Source organism: Pezoporus occidentalis, unplaced genomic scaffold (genome assembly GCF_034315485.1).
Source record: "Pezoporus occidentalis ecotype Australia unplaced genomic scaffold, CSIRO_AGI_Poc_V1 ctg104, whole genome shotgun sequence".
Lineage (NCBI taxonomy): Eukaryota > Metazoa > Chordata > Aves > Psittaciformes > Psittacidae > Pezoporus > Pezoporus occidentalis.
In genome coordinates this window covers 1,338,675-1,352,560 of record NW_026912822.1, presented here as the reverse complement: position 1 = coordinate 1,352,560, position 13,886 = coordinate 1,338,675, and the positions used below count along the sequence as shown (strand labels likewise).

At 37.1% G+C, this 13,886-nt stretch overlaps 1 protein-coding gene across 1 annotated transcript in view; it reads right to left on the bottom strand.

Moving 5' to 3' along the window:
* The window catches only part of SPAG17 (sperm associated antigen 17), a 98,448-nt gene that overhangs the window by 40,926 nt on the left and 43,636 nt on the right, over positions 1-13,886 (bottom strand). Inside the window, exons 14-19 of the mRNA XM_062618253.1 lie at positions 13,253-13,369; positions 9,894-9,988; positions 9,152-9,268; positions 7,479-7,633; positions 2,675-2,841; positions 1,049-1,143 (exon numbers count right to left, since the gene is read on the bottom strand). Coding sequence (XP_062474237.1) covers positions 1,049-1,143; positions 2,675-2,841; positions 7,479-7,633; positions 9,152-9,268; positions 9,894-9,988; positions 13,253-13,369 — 746 coding nt within the window. The remainder of the gene's footprint in view (positions 1-1,048; positions 1,144-2,674; positions 2,842-7,478; positions 7,634-9,151; positions 9,269-9,893; positions 9,989-13,252; positions 13,370-13,886) is intronic.

Below are 13,886 nucleotides of genomic sequence, written 5' to 3'. Positions count from 1 at the left end.
TTTATGCATTCAGTCACAAAAGAATTACTTTGTTGTGCACTTTTCCACAATGCTCATCACAGAATCAGAATGCATCACTGGTATTAGCTTATTCCCAAAATGCAACTGAGATAAAATGATCTTATTCTTTTACACAAAGAATGAGGTATCAATGCCAGAATTATCAACTTGTACCAGGAATATCTGAGATTTTTCAGAGTATTTAGGGATTTGCAATATTTTTTATTCTAAGCATACCATAGCACAGCCATTTCTGTGGAAGAAATGGTAAGCATTCACAGTTATATGTTAGCCATTAGTCTAATTTGCACCCTTACAGTTCAAGCTGAGTACCCAGGCACTGGTTAATATCATTTCACATCTACATTCCAATATCAGTACTTTAAGTGCAGAGAATTACACACTATGAGAAAGATAAGACATGCTATGTCTGTGAAAACTCAAAAAAATGAAGTACAGAATAAGGGAGCACAACATTAATTAATCTAGATTTTTGCCAATTAATGGATAGTGCCAAGGATGAGTTGAAAAATGTGTGTTTAACTCCTACCTCAGCCAGAAACTGACTGTGTTGACCTAGGTAAGTCAAAAATCTGTAGCCTATGACCATGGACTACATCTATAAAACGTGATTCTCTGCCAGAAGGGAACTCTGAGGTCATACTTACATTCCTTAATTTCAAAGAGCTCAAGAAAGCAAAAGTAGAAATCGGGTACGTAAGAACTTTTATGAATCTGGATCTATGTTTCCATAGCTTTATAACCAGAAACCTCCAACAAGATGTAGGATATTACCCGTAACTCTCATTTCCCAATATTGCAATTGTGAATTGCCTTCTGAAACTATAGTCTAACTTCAAACAGCCTTCTCTTCAGAAAATAATGTAACTGAATCAATAAGGAATAAACTAAAGAAAACAAGTACACAAAACATAGCCAAGAGCAGAAAAACTAAGAGGAGTCAAGCCTATGCAAGAATGAAGGCTTACGTTCCTAAGAAAGAAGTGTTATTTAGTCCGTTTCAGAAACATACTTATTTTTGCCTCACCTTTAGAGAACCTTCTCTGATAAAAGGACTTCTTTCATTGTTGGACTGAAATTCTGGAATGGTCCTCATTATACCCTCAAGTATTGATGCGTTGCCTTTGAGAAATGAAAGGGGAATAAATGAGGTTACAAAAATAGGAAAATTGAATAATTTTTAAAAATGGAAAAACAAAAAGGAAGTGCAAGTAAATTATATTTAAATTATATATATTTGAAAATAGTAAAAGCATAAAAGTAGAATAAGGGGTTTTATTTTTTTTTTAAATGAAATAAAAAGCCTGTTCAGGTTAGAAGAAGCTTCTCTCACAACTAGTATTACTAGATAGTCACAACTGGTGTCCAAATTTGCTAAACAATATATCAACATGTTTAAAGACTGACTCTCTGGTTCTTGCTGTTGAAAGCTTTGCTCCTGAAACAAGTTTGTGTTTTTTTAGTAGAGAAGCAATGTGCAATGAACAGGAAGCTGTATTTATTATTTGTGCTGCTATCATTGTTTCAGAATCCAGATCCAGGGCTTCAACCAGCTCACCCTGAACAAGCTCAATACTGGAGTCAGACAAAATAATAAGTGAACAAATGCTTCCTGAACCTTCAAATCTTAACTAAAGAAACACCATATCCCCTGTTTACTATTAGGTCTTTATAGCACCTTGACTTATGAAAAGGGTATCTTTCTAGGTGTGTGGTTTTTCTATCATGCCTGGAAACCCAAGATTTACCCGCTAGAAAAGATGAAGTATGCTACCAGAAACTTGTAGTTAAATTACAAAGTAGAAATTGCAGTGTGGGTTACAGGAGAGTCAGTGTTCTTGAAATCACTTAAAGACATTCTTGCCCATCTGCATGTCCCACCTAGAAGTTTACTTCTTTCAGGAAGTGAACTTCTCTATGAATCATATGTTTCAGGAGGCACCAGATGGGCGAGATTCATTCTAGCTCCTGTGAGAAATTGATAGATATGATTTAGAACTCACAACTGTAGTTTCTGTTTCCAAACTGTAATCTGATGTGTTAACTGGGTTGAGGAATAGCATTCCCATTTTTGTAAATGCTAATTACTAGTACTAGAAGGTTTCAAAAAGCATTCTCAAAAAAAGGCAAACAAAGCAAAGGCTAAATATCAACAAATCATTGTTAATACCATTTAAATATGCAAGTAGACAATTTGGACAGAAGTTCTCTTTCGTCAGAAGGAGTTTGCAGTCTAGTCAATTCCAGTTTCCAGTTTTAGCTTCTAGCCTACAGCTCCTGACCTAAGCTTTATTGTGCCCTTTTAAAAAGGAATTTTCCTGAGCCATGTTGCCAGCTTTAACTACTGCTCATCTCTTCAGTCATCTAAACAGAAATTCATACTTGTATGCAATTCTTAAAGTAAGTCCACTAAATAAACCCAGCTACCATAAATGTACATTGACATTAAAGGTCTCGGTTTTCAGAAGAGAGGATGATGCAGACTATTTAAATTAGTGTATTTAATTAATTTCAAAACATAGTTATGTCTATACAGATGACAAAATAAGGTTACCCTATGAAAAAATACATTCAGTTCTGCTCTGAAGAACTTTGTGGCTCAGCAGTCAACATGAAAAATGAATTTTCCAGGATAAAACAAAAGGACACTCACTTTCAGCTTTCGTAAGGAAGCCAGGTTTTTTGACTGTCAATTCAGGAGGTCCTTCTGCCATGGGTTTAGGAGACTCTGTTTTCTTAGCCATCTTCTCTTCTTGGTATTTGACTTCTTCCTCTTTCACCCATTCTTCAACTGAGTTGACCACCAGCTCGAGATAGTTCCTGAAAAGCACAACATTCCTCTATTTATATAATATATAATAATACACTATAATACAATTTTGACTCATATGATTTTAGGTCAAGCAAGATCACTTGGCTTCTCAGTTTCTTATACAAATATTACTCTATAATCTTTGAGAGAAGGCTTGTGTTTGAGGGGGTTTCTGTTTTTACTTGAGAACTGGTACTTTTGCCTGCTTTGCTTAATATATCTTACTGTTTGGGTTTTTGGTTATCCTTTTGCAAAGAGGTATTAGAAACTTGTCTTCCAAAGAATGCCTGCTCCCAGAGAAAATCCAGGAAGTCAGAAAACATGCAGACCTTCAGTTTAAGAAAAGTTCAGACTCATTCTGCTCCCGTCTGCTTTACCACCAGGGTAACTTATTTTCTTAGTTCCTCTTAAAATCACAGAATCATAGAATGGTTTGGGTTGGAAAGGACCTTAAGATCATCCAATTCTAACACCCCTGTGAGGAAGGGATGCCTCACACTAGACCATGTCACCCAAGTCTCTGTCCAACCCAGCTTTGAACACTGCCAGGGATGGAGCATTCACCACTTCTTTGGGAAACCCGTTCAAGTGCCTCACCACCTTCACAAGGAAAAACTTCTTCCTTATATCTAACCTGAATTTCCTCTGTTTGATATGATGTCTTAATTGATACTGTCTTTTAGAACACACTTAATTTGCTCAGCAACTGAGGTATAATTCTATTTAATTTCTAGTTCTTCTTTATCTGTGTGACAAGAAAGGTGTTTGGAAATTGTCATCCAAATGCGGATTAGAGAATCAGAGTGCTGTCGCCTGGTGTAAATGAAGAATATTCACTCTTAACAGTTAAGCTGAAGAGAGCACTGAATACAAAACAGATCCAGTTTGCAGCTGGTATCTGTAGTTGCACTGTGTCATCAGCCAACGGCGTCTGAAATGACTGCTAAAATAGTTCATGGTGAACAACTGCTCCTAAGGTACAATGAAGCCTAGAAGTCTCCTATGCAGTTGCTGCTCAACCCCTTGGTTTGGAGTGTTACCATAATTCTTTCAAGTAAAATTCTTCATTTGTGAAAAAATAGAAGGGGCTTTTAAAGAATGTGTCAGATGCAGTTGTTGTGTCTTCATAATGGTTTGCACTTATAAATTCAAGATGATTCAATTGTATTCAAAAGCTCTGTACTCATTACAGTTTTTGGTTGTGAACATGTAGGCAGCACAACCAGTTCTGGACCTCATGACAGTTTCAAAGCATTTATTGCAGCATTATGTTGTTTAAGAGGATATGCACAGAGTGGAGATGTATATAGTTTGTGTACAGCTTCAAGACACACAAGTCCATCCCAGCTTCTGCAATACAGGTGGAACCTGTTCTGCCAGACTTACATGAAGAAATTGTTGGGGCCAAGGTGACCCTGCTTGTGTCTCAAGAAAAAAGTACAAGCTCTAAAAACAAAGGTGTTGAAAAGAAAAAGCAAAACTAGGCTGCAACCTAGAGTTGCCAGTACTGGAATAACTTGAAGATGAATATAGGTTATAAATAAAAAAGTGATTATTCGCATGGAAAATATTTTAGGGCAATGAAACAGTCATTCAAAGTCAAAAATACATGTTCTATTAATATGTGTTCTGATGTCACTACTGCCAATATCTGACTCAGAATCATTTCTCAGAAAGGATGATTCTTTTCCAGTAACTTGTGTAATATGTTTACTATGAAACAGTAAACAAATGTCATTAAGATTAACTTTGAGCAAAAGAATAGTTTTGATAATGTCTGAATTCATTTGGCTTCCTGATGGAGGGGCCACTTATCCTAACCAGAGTTGAAATGTTCTATACACACGTACCACTGCAGGTACATGTGTCCATGCGTTTGGATCCTCTTAGTAGTATAACTGGATTTCACATGCAGACTCCTGCTGCCTGCTCTTTTAACAGTACAGTTCCTGAGTTCTACATGAACTATGGGGCATGATATCCATAAGGAAGGGTAACTGAGATCACCAGGAGCAAAAGCCGCTACTTTTGCATAAGATAAATATCTTAAACCAAGATACTTAATTCTCCCCTTGCATGAAGATTTGCTGTAAAGGACCCACTGTAACCAACTGATTAACAGGTAACAGAAGTATATTCCAGACAGCAACTTCGGAACAACCCCACAGAGTGGGTCTGTGGTCTATAAGATGTCAGAATAGGTAAGAAACAAATAAACACAGGCAGAGAACTCCTAACAGAGAGACAGTCAAGCAGTGTTTGTTGTGTATCTGTAATTCTGTTGTGGTGGAAGTGTAACTCTTAAATATATCCCCAAAATTAGAATTACAGTAATTTTAATAAAAGGAAAAATCAGTAAATTGTTACTAAACTCATCGAGAGCCAGTTATTTCATACAAAGATGGAAACTAGTAATACTACTGCTTAATCGAGAAATAGGGTTTGTGCCTGTTTCTGGCAACTCAGCAGGATCTGGAAGCTAATTGTATGCAACAGCTTGAAGCACTCTAGGTATGTAAAGACTGTCTTGCACAGAACTGTTACGTTGCTTGGAAACATATGCTAGCAAATATTTATGATACTTTGGAAATCTGAAATGATCTTTAGCAAAAAGGTTGACTAAGGTCAGAAAATGTGCTGATTATTTTTGAGAGGAAAGGTACAGATGCCACATAACAGATCAGCAGGAGATCCCACAGCTCTTCAAAGATACTAAGCAGCATATAGAGCAGTGGCACTGAATATTTCTATGACAAAAGAGCAAAGTGTAACCTTCTTGTAAGCTTTCATGCCAGTTTAGAAACTTCAGGAACCCCTTGCTGCTTTGAAACAGAATTTGACAAAGCGTCACTGAACAAAGATGGTGTGCCCCAAGCAGAAGTTATCTTTGATGTTTAAGCCTTGTTTCTACTGTATGTGGAAGAGTAAGAAGGAAAAAGCATAGAGCTATTTCATCCTCAACTGAATTATAATGCATCTACCAAAGTGCATGCTTCATTCCTTTTCTGGATGTCAATTAGTAACATTTGTTTTGCAGGTATCAAGAGCTCTTCCCATTTCTCAATTGGCCTTTAACTGGCTATTTCAATTCCCTTTCAAGGTAACCAGCCAAATTGTTCTAAGACTCCACAGATGTAGAATTGTGTTTTGAAGAGAAATGCTTCCTGAGGAAGTCTGCGTCCTCACTATCTGCTCCTACAGACAACACAACAGCAATACGCCACCCGGATGACAAGTTACTCAGTGTATGTAAATGCTGAGTGACATGTTAGATACACTGGAGTATGTGATCTGGCCTCCAATGTCTGTTCCAAAAGGGTATGGATTTCCTGTGGGTCTCATACCACCTGTGTCAGCCCTGTGCACACATCTCAGATACACCAGGTATTTAACCTGGCAACTTGTTCAATGCTCCCAAACCCAGTAAGAATAGCTGGCAAAGTAAAAAGCTCTCAGCTTCAGAGTTCTGTATAACAGACTTTAAGACCACTGTTGATTTGCCCAACAATCACAAAATAGTCAGCATTTTCTCCAAGGAACTTTGTGTTTCTGCTGGCAAATCTCTTCTGGCCCTGGTCCCAGACAATGCTAATCACAATATCTCTTTTCATGGCAAATAATTTAAGTCCAAGTGCCTAGAAAGCTAAGATGGACTCACACAATGTTCCCTGACTGAAAGACAAGACATGAAATCTAATACAAAATATGTCTTCAGAAAGTCACGCTTTGCCTGTTTAGCACTCAAACCTGTTCAAACATCTAGGTGCCAACAAAAGTTTCCATGAAAAAAATCTCATATGCTGATAAATGAGGGATGCCTGCAGAAAAATGGGGTACGGGATGTCCACTGGATAATTTGCTGAAATTCTATTTGATAAATCAAATTTAATAAATCCATAAAGCTCCAGAGTGACATGGTTAAAGATAGCTCATCCGTCTCTCCATGGCATTGTAACTTCTTTACATATCAGTACATGGACACATGTTCTATTTTCTGTCAATTATTTAGCATAGAAATTGGATCCACCTCATCACTTATCATTGTTTCAGATCCACATCACCATTTATATTGCTGTTTCAGTGCAAAATGAATAGGTCCACTGACAAAAGCTCTAAGTAGAGACATCAACCACTCACATCCTTCTAACTGATGACCAGGGATTAAGAAGAATGTGGTATTCTGTGAAAAAAGGGCTTCTAGCATTTCTCGAAACATTTTCCCAGTACACACACCCAGTTTGTGTATACAGAGATAAAAAACCTGTTAAGTATATTCTTAGACAGAGTTTTCTTTTCAACCTCCTTCACCTGAAGTGTCCTCATCATAATTTTCTCGATGTTTTGTTCAAACCATGACAGGATATCCCTACTATGACTCTGCGTGTATGTGTGCATTACCCCTCTTTTTATAGTTTGCAATAATGCATCACATGCAGTTACTGCATGGACCTCCTCACTCAGAAAAGCTTTGTCTCAACAGAACACTTTTTTGGTATAACACTGCATGACATTTTACATGTTTTCTCATAAATGTGTTACATCGTGATATCTTTTACTACCCCAGCTTCGCCCCAAGCATAGCCATGGAAGCTTTAACTGAAAATGACTGAGAATGAGATAAGTAAAAACAAATACAATAAATTACCTGAATCCAACATTAGAATGCAATGCAATATCCCAAGTCTCTTGGCACAAACGATATTGATTCATGGGATTGTGAAGAACCATTAACAAAGAATTATCTTGGGTATGATAAAAGGAATCAATACATCTATATTCTTGGGATGCAGTATGAAGAACCTGGAAAGGAAAGAAATAAAGGTACTTCCTCCCTGCACACAGTAGCTTTCAGCAAAAAGTGTTTCAGAACTTTGCCTTCCTATAAGATGCATGCAAAGCATTTGTATTCCAGCAATCCAAAGTGTTCAGGTAGGTGGAATTGAAACTCCTCTGCTATTCATATTGAGAAGAGGCAGTCACTATGGTCCACCTTCTGAGACTGCCTATGAATGAGGAAGTTTGGCTAAAAATAAACAAATACATTTAAGTATTAAAGAAATACTTAAATTTCAATAATAAAGTGCTTAAATAATAACTACTAAATTAAAGCAAAGCTAACATATACCAGGTAAAATGAAAACAAATTTACTTTTTTCTTAGCTTGGTTAAGCTTACTTGCTATTCAATTTGCTGTACTCTAACCTGCCTAGCTCTGAGATTTACTGTGTTCAAAATCGGTGTTTCACTCTGCTCTGTACTGCCCCATCATTTGCAATGTTTACTTTGTCTGCAGGCTGAAACTTATTTTATAGCTAGAAGAAAGCCGCCTTTTAAACTAGTATTTTTACAGAACCATGTAACTCCAATAAAATGGAAATAATTCCATATCAGTTAATATTCTTTATAAACATGAAAACTTTAACAGCAGCTGCTGGAAAAAATATGTTCAGATCTGATGTAGTATAAGGAAATATTCTTATAAAATGCTATTTTCTGTTGCAATGTTTTTTTTCTGTTGCAATGTTTTTTTCTGTTGCAGTTATTTTCCATCAGAATCTTTTGACTAGATTCCCTAATTATTGACAGTTCAGATAGTATTAGCTATTTATGTTGCATAAGAAGGAATTCCCCATGTACTGAAAGACATGGCAAGACTTCAAATTTGTGATACTAACGTGGTACTGAAAATGTCCAAGCAGCCTTTCTTTCACCCATCTATAGCATGTGTCAGCATCAAATAAAAATTGCAGCATATAAAGCTCAAGGCAGCACAAGAACTCCACTCCTCTCAAGAGAATGCTTCCAACTTAAGCCATTTACACTTGAACTTATCTTTCATATATTTCATTCTTTCTGAAAGATGAGTTTTAGTCTTTAGCTTGAAAGATTTCTGTAAGTGAAACTTTTGTAGCCCTGAAAGGCTGAAGCACCATTATAACAACCTTTTCTATTTGCCCATAAATCATACACTGCATAGGTATTTGCAAAGCGTGCTTTCACATACACTGTGCTAATGAGTCCCATAACTGCCAGGGAGGATCACCCCTAAGGGCAAGATCATTTTGTGTCTATCACATGTTTAGCTAAAAGAGTCACTACCAAACAGGACAGCTGCATTTGGCCAGGCCAGGAAATAAAACCCATTACAAGCAAAAATTCACAGAAGAAGCTGAAAGAAAAAATGAGGGCTGGTAAAATGTAAAGGGATAAAACTGGATCAATTATCTAGCAAGACAATACCCTGTACTTCACAACTGATTTCTTTGTACGGCATTCTGAGGGATGACTGAATGGGTAAGATTGTCAGTTCACTGATACCTGAAGAAGAACATGTGGTTGAAAATGCTCATCAAAACTCCAGTCTGTCAAACAACGCCTCTGTGTCTTTTTGATCTCTTCTAAGTTTGGTTTTAAGCTGTAATTTTCCAGACTCACCTCAAAATACACCAAAACAAAATGAATACCAACATTTCAGTGACAGTTGTATTAAAACAAATGTAATCTTGTAGACTTACTAGACAGCATCCCATATTATATCACAGTTAATTGCATAATGCTGCACATGTGTAGACCCGTATGGCACTATTACTCCCAAAGGTTTTTGGTCTTGCCTTTTTCTTTTATGGCAAACATAACCTGAATATTTTTATTATTAGGTTATATGTTTTTGAGTTCTGTAAGCAATTACAAATATTTAAACATGTCCTATGAAGTCATCTTGAAATTGCTATATTTATCCAGAGCTGTATGGGAGACAGGTGCTTCTGAAGATGCCAAACTACAGAGTTTACTAGTGTGATACATCTCTCAAACTCTCATGCTAGTATTTGACCCCTGGTATTCATTGAAACCAGTGCAGAATTGCCATTAGTAGCTTCACCAAGACCTATCACCTCAGAAATCAAAGTGATTTTATAGTGCTTAAAATCTATGGCACTACTTGTCAAACATCACAAAATTAACATTTGCATGCAGCACTGCAAAGGAATCTTCAGTCCTGGCACTGAACAGTATCTTCTGTTGTCTTACACTATAGAACACAGTTTATTCCATTCCTCACACTTGCCATAGCCAAAGGAGGAAAATCCGATTCTTTCTTCAAAACAGGATCAGCCAGACTATCTCTTCCATCTTTGCCATTCATTTCTGTATGTCCTGGAAATTGAAAGCAGAATGTTAGGAAGTGCTGCAGAAATTTCAGTCCTTAAAACTGAGGTCAGAATGATGCAATTTCCCTAGCCTCTGTAATGAGACTGCCATCAACTTGAAGCTGTCTTTTACGACACTTACCCCTATAAATGCATGATCATCTCTGCTAAGCTTCTTTCCTAAAAGAGTGCTTTAAAACCCAGGAACAACAAGTGCCAGACATCAGGGACTGTAATGATAGGACAAGGGGTGAGGGGTTCAAACTGAAACAGGAGGTTAGATATAAAGAAGTTCTATACTGTGAGGGTGGTGAGGCACTGGAATGGGTTGCCCAAAGAAGTGGTGAATGCTCCATCCCTGGCAGTGTTCAAGGTCTGGTTGGACAGAGCCTTGGGTGACATGGTCTAGTGTGAGGTGTCCCTGCCCATGGCAGGGCGGTTGGAACCGTGTGATCTTAAGGCCCTTTTCAACCCAAACCATTCTGTGATGCTGTGAATTATCATTATTATTACCACTATTAATTATGATATTAAATATCATTACATATAGCATATTATAATTATATATAACATATAGTGATATTATGCCATTGTAATATAATTAATTTAGTAATAACAGTAGTAGTAATAATAAACAACACTTCATAAAGCCCACTGAAATCGCTGCCTTTATCTGTCTTATGCTGACCATACACAGTGAAAACCATTAAAAATACCATGAGAAGTGTGCTCCAGATGAAGGACCATTTTTCTACATACTACCTGAGAAGCAGTAATAAGCATTCCCTTGCAGAGGTGACATAAAAGAAAGCAAAGTCAACTGCTTTGATATTTTCACCTCTTTCTGAAAAATGCAAATTTAAACCTTTCAATTAATTCAATTTATCCTGTTCTGTAAGCTACTTGACCGAATATTGTTTCTGCTGAGGATCTGACCAGTCATTCCATAGTTCCAATGGGCACCTGACATGAACAGGATCTCATAGAGACTTTAACTTTCCTATTCTCATAATTCTAAAAACATAATTTCCTTTTAGTAGAATTCTTTATGCCCTGATTTAGGGCAGAGATTACTAATACTCTACAGAAATTCACACATACAACAGAAATAATGTTCCTGGGAAAAAATACCCCAGAAAGTACTTGTTCATAATAGGCTTGTAACCAGCTCAGCTTCCAGACTTGTATCTGCTTTTCTAGGAAATTTACTGACTGCCTTTAGAAGATTTAAGAAATCTGAAAGCAAACCTTTTCTCTTCCTAGTATTTGCTTTTGTGCTGCAGAAGTGTTGAAATGTCGGTGGCTATGTTTGTAACTAAAATTATTTAGTATTGTAACTAGTATAAAAGTCAAATAAACTAACACCCAAAAAAAGTTCATGAAATTCAGAAGAGAGACAGATAAGCAGGATTATTTTTTGTCTACTTCAGCCTTCTAAGGAAAGGATCCCATCTAAGCTGGTTGCCTAGACATCTATATTAGGAAAGCATGGGCAACATAATGAACCTAAAGGTACAGCCACTTAAATGAACCTAATTTCTACTTTTCTTGCATCCCAGAAAAATAATCACTTATTTTTAATGTTGCTTCTTGTCCAACACTGCTCCTTTAAGCAGGCCAACAGCTTTTCATTAAGTTAGAATCTGCAGGAGAAAATACAGAACTCTGAGAAAATTGATCCTTCATTGTGTACAAGAAGTTTACCACATCTCTGTTCCTGCTGTTCAAAATGTTCCTATTCTAACATGAATGGTAGTTACAATGGCTCAAATGCTGAAGATATACCAACAGCGCAGACTGGAAACGAAGTAAGAGAAGATGAGGAAGTTGAAACACAGCTCAGACATTCTCTATGATTTTAACTTGCGGGTTTTCAGATATTTCTGGCCAAATGCAGACAGACTAATGTGACTGTGAAAACCGGATGTTTAAACTTCTACGTTACAGCACCTGGTCTACTATGCTACCCTTATTCTGATTTCTTTTCACTGATCTCACTTTCTTCAACACCTGATAGATACGTTCCTCTTTCCCTGTTACTTCTGAATTTGGCCTCAAATTTTGGATATCAAAACTCTACTGGATTAACCTACATGTGGAAGAACAGGGAAGCCTGGAAGAAAAAAGTTAAAAAGGAAAAGGTATGCATGCATGGGTTATTACAATGTATAGCATACCTTCTTTTTTTTTCTTTTTTGTCATTTTCAGCTTTTTATATCCCTCTCTAGAGTCCCCATGTGTAAGTTATATGCTCATTGCATTTCTTACTACTCATTCACTAGTAATCATCTAATTAACCTGATACATAGAATCACAGAATGGCTTGGGTTGGAGAGGACCTTAAGATCATCCAGTTCCAACCCCCTGCCATGGGCAGGGACACCTCACACTAGACCATGTCGTCCAAGGCTCTGTCCAACCTGGGCCTGAACATTGCCAGTGATGGAGCATTTACCACTTCTTTGGTCAGTGGGTTCCAGCGCCTCACCACCTTCACAGTAAAGAATTTTTTCCTTATATCCAGTCTGAACTTCCCCTGTTTCAGTTTGAACCCATCACCCCTTGTCCTGTCACTACAGCCCCTGATGAAGAGTCCCTCGCCAGCATCCCTGAAGGCTGCCTTCAGACATTGGAAGCTGCTCTGAGTTCTTCACGCAGCTTCTCTTCTCCAGGCTGAACAGCGTCAACTTCCTTAGCCTGTCTTTATATGAGAGGTGTTTCAGCCCCCTAATGCTTGTTACTGACTTCGTAAAGACCAGGCTGCCATCATAACTCACAAGAGCCTTTCTTCAGAAAGGTATTTAAGCATGTCTTCAGTATGACAGGTCTATAAAATATCTTTGATGTAATAAACCATAAACCAGTTTTCTAGTACCTACTTTTCAACAAATATAATTTTAGAAAGTTGCTTACACAAACTGTTAATGTTGTCATATAAACCAGATAGCTTTAGTCTTTACCTAGTATTCCTACATAGATACTGAAAGTACAGACTATACAATACTTGAAAATTCAAGTGGGGTTTTTTCCTGGTGATTTGTACTAGGAAAAAAAACAAAACCAAACAATAATCACTGCCCTGCAAGAGCAAATGACATGGTAAAATAAATAATGGATTCAAATATTTCAGGAGTAATGTAAACAGATTTTCTTTTTCCAGAGCCTTTTGGAGATACCCCATTAAGCTTCTTTTCCATAAGGAAGAGTTGCCTCAGCTGTCTTGCAAACCTGGCTGTATTATCCCAAGGGTTATAAGACGCTTCACAGTCACCTCTAATCATAGATCCAGAGCTCTCCAGGAGACCAGAGTCACTTGGCCCAGTCAGCCTCAGGCTTTCAAAAGTAAGCACTCTGAAGGCCCTTTCTACTTCAGCCCGACTCAGAAGTTCTATAAAAGAATTACAACCATTAACTGAAAAAGTCCTTATGGCTCAGCAAAAGATAAATAGAAGACTATGCAAGTGTATTGTTCTTGGCAACTCTGCAAAAGCCAACAATAATTTCCTTAACAGTATTGGATCAAATTAGATGAGCTACATTTTACACTGCATTCAAAGTTGAATGCTTCCAAAGTGCAAAATGATATGTTTAACTTTTAATTCATCTTAAATGAAGTACTTCCTACGTCTGAATACCTCCTGGCTCATTAACTTTCTATAAATGATGTTGGTTTTAAAATACTGAGTAGACTTTATCGAACCAGTTAACAACTGGTTCAGTTAATGAAAAGTTTTCCATTATCATATGGTTTTTCATTATCTGCAGCTCTCAAAACAAGTAATTTTTCTATACTCAGACTTTTAATTTAATTTTTAATAAATTTTTATTTTAATAATTTACACAGAAGTATGCAAGGTGCAAAAGGAATAATAAATCCTATTTATGGCTGTATGCATTGGTGTCCA